The 7,360-nt window shown below is 37.6% G+C and overlaps 1 protein-coding gene across 1 annotated transcript; it reads right to left on the reverse strand.

Annotated features, from left to right (window-relative positions):
- Window positions 1–1,592: 1,592 nt before the first annotated feature.
- On the reverse strand, window positions 1,593–5,942 carry LOC149209069 (uncharacterized). The gene is made up of 2 exons (XM_089394205.1): window positions 5,072–5,942; window positions 1,593–1,973 (listed from the first exon to the last, which is right to left on the reverse strand). The coding sequence occupies exons 1-2, from the start codon at window positions 5,443–5,445 to the stop codon at window positions 1,946–1,948; spliced, it is 402 nt and encodes a 133-aa protein (XP_089250331.1). The 5' UTR covers window positions 5,446–5,942; the 3' UTR covers window positions 1,593–1,945.
- Window positions 5,943–7,360: the final 1,418 nt, after the last annotated feature.

Raw genomic sequence — 7,360 nt, forward strand, 5'->3', positions numbered from 1 at the left:
GATCCACCGATGCAATTAACTACAGCCAGCTTCTTGCAGGAGGTAAGTCAAAGGCAACACTATGATAAACAAAGCCTCGACATTCACACATATAGTTATGGAAATTGTCAAATAGTTTGATTGGTATATGTGACAGTCACAGTAAATATAACATGAACATTTTATGTCTACTCCATATACCCATCTTTCCTGCCTTTGAAAAGAAATATAATTTGATGCAATTGTTTTCCCAATCTAAAACAAACTGAATATAATAGAATTCCAGATATTCCCATGAACAATAGAAGAAAACAAAAAGTTGATTTAGGACTGATAACAAGAACCATAAAGCAAAGACAGTAGCAAGAATGATAACAAATGAGCTTCCTTCTCGTACCAAATGAGCTTATGCTGAGATCATTTTCACTGAGAATTAATAATCCTCAAAAGATGAGCTTGAATCCTTTTAATGGCAGAAATGTGTAGTGGCCAGTGGATATGCTAAAAAAGGGGTTCTCTTCTCTGCAACAATTCTCCAGTAAAAGAAATAATTGAAATCTTACGGTAATCCCTGCTTACCAAGTTCAAGCTATGTAGAACTGGAATCATGGGGTCATGGGGTAGTTTGATTGGTATATGTGAAAGTCACACTAAATATAGCATGAACATTTTATGTCTACTCCATATACCCATCTTTCCTCCCTTTAAAAAGAAATATAGTTTGATGCAATTGTTTTCCCAATCTAAAACAAACTGAATATAATAGAATCCCAGATATTCCCATGAACAATAGAAGAAAACAAAAAGTTGATTTAGGATTGATAACAAGAACCATAAAGCAAAGACAATAGCAAGAATGACAACAAATGAGCTTCCTTCTCGTACCAAATGAGCTTATGATGAGATCATTTTTACTAAGCATTAGTAATCCTCAAAAGATGAGCTTGAATCCTTTTAATGGCAAAAAATGTGTAGTGGCCAATGGATATGCTAAAAAATGGGTTCTCTTATGGCAGAATATAAAAAAATGATGACAAAAGCTCATTAAATATACCTTCTCTGGAATTCTAGAACCTAAAACTCTGTTTCAAATAATTGAACCCCATCGATATTTTTAAATGCTGTCAAATTTTATAAATTCTGTTAAGGGAAATGAGCAAGGAAGAAAATTCTTGGAACATTTATAAAGTGTAATATAACATGGGATTTTGTAGTTCCTAGAAAATGCCTAAGCCATTTCAACTATCAGGGGCAGGTGGGTATAGGAATATTGTCATTACTATATGCATCGCAGAGCCATTTGATCAACAACGGAAATATGGTGAGGGGAGCAGATTTCAAAGAATGAATGTGTTTTCATTGGCATGTTCGAGGAACATAGATGGAATAGAGTGGACACTTGCAAGGATCTTCCTTATTAGCTTAAATTGGTTAATTAATAATTTAAAGGGGTTACCATTGGAATGATAAGTACAGTGATTGCAACGGATTTGCTTTACTGACATAAAAAGGAAGATACCAAAATGGAGTGGAGCTGAACATCAAAAGTTTGGAATATAACAAATTGCTAGCAAGAAATTCACTGCAATGGATTTCATTATATTCAATTTATTACAAAATGCTAGAACTGTTTCCTCAAGACTGTGGAAACTGCCACAGTATTGAATAATACTTCCCTCGTGCTTCCAGAGCATCATTTCATGTAATGATGCTTATACAAAAGGTAAATTAATCTATCACAACTTTATCACTTGCTGTACAACTGGAAGTTGGAAAACTGTGGACTAGATAAAATACAAGTCTTCAACCATGACCATCACTTCCATGATGCATTTTACAACAAAAAATATTTGTATAGATAAACATTGTGTGCTTGGATGAGAATTGCATGCTTGGAAAAAGACCACATTGTGTGCTTGGCTGAGAATTTATGTCTTCCACATTGAGGTTCAATGCATGGACAATCCTAGTTGGAAGCAGAACTGTAGAAAAAACTGAAAAAAAAGAGCATCCACGTTAAAATTTTGAAAATTAATCAACACCATCATTATCCTAGCAGACCATAAACTATATGTGACCACGGACATCAACACGCATATATACACGAGCACACAAGATCAAAATAAACATTTTCACCGAACACACAACTAAAAGATAACAACCGACGTTGATTTGGGCAATAGGACAGTTAACACTTTATCACAAGCATAAAAGGACAGAACATCGTTCAGTGAACATCAACAAATCATGAAGAGGGCATGTTCAAAATAACATAACAATCTACTACGCTATCATATACTATTCCATGAAGGCAAAATCAGCTTGATGAAGTCATGAAAATCCAACGAGATCTCTGACTAGAGGCAAGGAATCAAAAATCCAACAACAAAAAATGCAATGATAAGGTTCAAACCTCATTGGCCTTTGACCATGACAATGTCCAGGTTGTTTATGGGATTAAAATATTTAAAAAATAAAATAAAAATAAATACATAAGGGTAACAAGAAGCATGAAAAAACAGGGTAATGAGAATAACCTTGTTTCACCTAAAATAATGGAAAACTTAGAAGCAAGAAAGCCTTAATTGTCACCAACAAAGCTAGGATGAGATAAAATTCAACAATAGGTCTATGAATAAATCAATTCCGTGGAACAAGAGGCACATAATGAAAAGGTACAAGATTATTCTCATATTCCTGAACATTATTTTGAGTAGTGTGACTTTCCTTTAGACATTCCTATGGAAAAAGATATCATCAAAGCATCAAAATATGAGGTAACAAAACTGGAAGTTTTAGAGAGACATATCAAAAGAGAGAATGAAATGCTGAAAGAGAAAAACCACAAGATTCTGAAAAGGATGTATCACTGGTAGCATAAAAATTCCAAACTCAAGAAATATAGGAGGGAACCCTCTTTAGCACACCTCCATTCCAAGGTCCCACAACCTTCCTGCTAGAAATATCTCATAAAAACTTCCCGACCCCCGAAACTGTAGATGAATCGTTTGAACAGACGGTTAAGAATGAACCCCGAATAACCCTAAAACCCTAAGGATTGTGGAAATAACCCTATAAGAAAAATTTATAATAAAATTTTAAATTGCTTTAGAAAATATGTGTGTGATTAATAATGGTGATTTTATAATAATATTATTGTATTGTGTATGGGAATGTGCTTCGACTATATTAATTGTGGAAATTTGGTTTGTAGAAATGTGATTTATATGATAAATAATCAACTAATTTTACCATAATACCATTTTTACAACATTACAATTAAATGAAGCATCCCATATTTTGAGAATATTTACATCTATGCTCAATAATATAAATAGAAAAACCATTAAAAAAAACATATTGGAGTGCTTACACTTCTGCTCAATCAATGCAAAAACTACACATCATAAGTAATAATAACCATTTCTTACATCCAGTTAAAGGTAACACTAAATTCAATTGACACAAATAATCCAAATCTGTATATATAGGTCATATTCGGGGTGTGCTTTTTTAAAGGAGAATGTAGGAAAAAGCTCAGCAAAGGGCCTATACAGAGGACTGAGATGTAATATTTTAGGAGATAGAACGGATAATAGAAAAGGAAGGAGATTTACAGATGTAGAGGCTATTCCAAGACACCAAAAGATAGGCGCTAGAATGGATGGAGGAACGCAAGAATACTGTCTCATTTTTCCAAAAGTATGTAACTCAGAGAATCTTGGTATTGCGTTCATGGTTGATCATGTGAGTGAGGGAAGGTTCTTTGGTTATCTATTTGCCATTTTTCTGGATTTTCTCTCCATTAAAATTTCTCTAAACTTTGAGGGCATCCGGGGTCAGAGTACAGACCAAAATCTCTTCCTATTCTAAAACTCCCTAGGTGCAAATTGACCAGTTCACAGAGTTGAATGGCTTGTACATACAATATGCAATTTGGATTGGCCTAATTATTTGTGGGAATCCTTGGGTATGCAGAGCTGAGTGATGAATACTCGTTATGCCTTGTTTCGTAATCACCACTCCAACACCAATTGTGTAAGACCGAGTTTTGGTTACTAGGACTTGGAAATTGTGATTTTGATTTTGAGCTAGAGAAACTCAGGGCCCGAATATAACTCCATACTAGTTAGGAAGCCAAAAGAAATACTAATTGTGTTGAACTGAGGCACTCTGCAAATCACTTCCCCACTTCCCCATGAAAAGAAGGTTTTTGTTGGGAGGGGGGCAGTAGTTCTAGCTTCTCCATGAAAAGAAGGTTTTTGTTGGGAGGGGGCAAGTAGTTCTAGCTTCTTGGTGATAAATCCTTGCTAGGCTTTATACTATCACCCCAACACCATCAGTAGCATACAAAAATTTGGCTGCTGGGACTTGGAAATGGTGATTTTCATTTTGAATTAAAAATCGAGAATCAAATATAACTCCATGTTTGTTGCCCACAGAAGATGCCGTTGCAGTGACATGAGGCACTCTCCAAATTACCTCCCACAAAGGGTTGAGGGGAGAGTAGTTCTGGGTAATGAATCCTTAGGCCATCTACGATACTTGTGGCAACACCAATAGTAACAAACCAGGGTTTGACTACTGGGACTTAGAAATAACGATTTTGATTTTGAATTGGAGAATGTCAGGGCTCAAATATAACGCCATGCTTATTGACCACCCATCAGGCAGACTCTAAATCACCCCTGCTAAAAACAAGCAGGGCGAGGCGGTTAATGGTTTGATTCCCCATGCCCTGATGTAGGCGCAGGAAAGAGATGTCGGATTAGGCAATAAACTGACCTTGTAGGGTCCCATAAATATTTGAGTTCAATTAAACAAGGATTTGGGCTTTCCGGGATTCCCAGTTTACACAATATTGGAAACTAAATTGGCATCTGGCCAGAACTCTCAAACTCAAGACCAGCTATCTGGGAATATGGGTTCTTAATTAAAATACTGAACCTCGTGGCATTTGGCAAGGCACCGACGTCATTAATACAAATATAACACATGGGGAGCATAATTCAACTTATTTATCCCAGAAAGGGCCAAAAACTAAAACTTAAACCTTTCCACAGAAATTAAAGGAAGGAATTGATGAACTTACTGTGATAGCGCATTATGTAAATCGGAGACGGCGTCCTTAACCTCATCCTGAGTGGGCACTGATCCAAAAATGAGGCGATCTTGGATCACAGGGTCGATGTCGTTGTGGTGCGGCTGGAATTCCTCTTCACCTCCAGTGAATTCCCAGTCATCGAGTTGCCAACTTGGCGCGCTGGGCACAGTTTGCTGAGTAGCAATTCCTCTTCCTTGGTGGCAAACACATGCTGAAGCTCTCACTTTGGCCACTTTCCACGAACCACTCTTGCACGTTGAGCATGAAGCCTGCTGTGTCACAGAGGCAGCCCCCGCGCCTACTCTGAAACCGCCCACGCCAATCGCTCTGCCGACACTCCTGAGCATCGCCCCGCCTCCCATCTCTTCTTATTCCAATCTCAAAAAATACACCCTTGGCCTCTCTTAACCTGCCCAAACAAAGAGAGACGAGTTCTATGATTTGCAGATCCGATTTCTTGACAGTTAAATCGACCCACCCTGAGTAAATAACCGAGGCTGTTCACAGCAATGTCAAATTTGCGACAAAATACATATGTACAAAGGAGTAGCGCAGGAATTGTCGCCTGGGTGGTGAGCTGCAGAGCGCAGGGTAGAGTTTTCCCTCGGAGTGAGCTGGTGAGCTGGTGAGTCCAGTTGGTTAGGGGAGTTGCAGAGCCCGCCGGGAAAATATTCGAATGCAAATGAGCGAAATGGGAATTGGTTTGGGGCAAATTCGAATTGCCATACCCGCGCTCAGACTGTCAGACGAATTAATGTTCCACGGTGGTGGTGGTGGGTGGAAGGGTGGCGGAGCTCGCCAAAGGTGGCTGAGGCGGAGGAATCGCCAGTAGCCGGAGCCCAATGTTTTTTCAGGCAGTGAGGGAAACCGGGCAATGTTTTTTCAGGCAGTGACGGAAACCGGGTAATTGCTCCCTCTGGTTAGACTACTAAAATTTGTTATAACCTAAAATTACCTAGTAAAAACCTCTTGACTTACTCAGATTGTCTAAACCCTTCATTTTCTCCCTTTTCCAAATCAGCTAGACTACTCCTAAAATTTGTTATAACCTAAAATTACCTAGTAAAAACCTCTTGACTTACTCAGATTGTCTAAACCCTTCATTGACTTACTCATTGTCTAAACCCTTCATTGACTCCCTTTTCCAAATAAGCTAGACTACTCCTAAAATTTGTTATAACCTAAAATTACCTAGTAAACACCTCTTGACTTACTCAGATTGTCTAAACCCTTCATTTTCTCCCTTTTCCAAATCAGCTAGTACTTATTTAAAGTTTTCATTGAGTTAAAATTCCTATTCTATATCAAATTTTCTAGCCTATAACCTATTATTTATATATATATAAACATTATTTTTATAAATAAATAAACATATTTTTAAATTATAATAATAATAATATTATCTTTTATATTTCATACCATTCGCTTTGCACATTTTATTTATCACTTTGAATATTGACATTTTTTAAAAATGGGTGGGGCTAGTTCCCTACAGAAGCATCATGGGCCCTCTTTTTTTATACATATGTTACAAATACATGTCAGAACTCGGATGACAACCGTCAAATCATTTTTTTTTATTAATCGCCATGGGTCTGAATATGCTGCAGCATGCTTTTGCGTAGCTCCACGGATTCGATCGCGGCCGGGGGGTGTGCAAACCAACCGTTGCAACATGCACTCACGTGCATAGAAGAAATAACACTAGGACTTTCCAGGAGGTCACCCATCCGAGTACTACTCAAATCATTTTTTTTATTAATCGCCATGGGTCTGAATATGACTTTCCAGGAGGTCACCCATCCCAGTACTACTCAAATCATTTTTTTATTAATCGCCATGGGTCTGAATATGTTGTAGCATGCTTTTGCGTAGCTCCACGGATTCGATCGCGACCGGGGGGTGTGCAAACCAACTGCCCCGACCGTTGCAACATGCACTCACGTGCATAGAAGAAATAACACTAGGACTTTCCGGGAGGTCACCCATCCCAGTACTACTCTAGCCCAAGCGCGAATATTGACATTATATCATATTATACCACTCATATCATATGCCTCCACCATATTTCACGGCCCTGCTTTGCTCAACATGTAAAAACCATATATAAAACATAATGTTTGTAAAATCATTTTGAATGTGGGATAGCCCAACAAAGACTAAAAATAAAATAAAAATAAAATGTTTGTTTCGATTACAAAAATTTATATTTCACACTATTTTTGCAAAAGGAAGGATTATAACGGTTAAATAGATCAATAAAATGATGCATTTCAC

This window comes from Pinus tabuliformis, chromosome 1_2, assembly GCF_031772625.1.
Source record: "Pinus tabuliformis cultivar Carrire ecotype Pingquan chromosome 1_2, CPIR1, whole genome shotgun sequence".
NCBI classification, from domain to species: domain Eukaryota; kingdom Viridiplantae; phylum Streptophyta; class Pinopsida; order Pinales; family Pinaceae; genus Pinus; species Pinus tabuliformis.

Bases quoted from the DNA above. Each gene is read 5' to 3' on its own strand.
- LOC149209069 (XM_089394205.1), bottom strand. From the start codon at position 5,445: ATGGGAGGCGGGGCGATGCTCAGGAGTGTCGGCAGAGCGATTGGCGTG. The intron at 1,974-5,071 runs GTAAGTTCATCA...CTTTTTTTTCAG, and splicing joins TTACATAATGCGCTATCACA to TTTTTTCTACAGTTCTGCTT.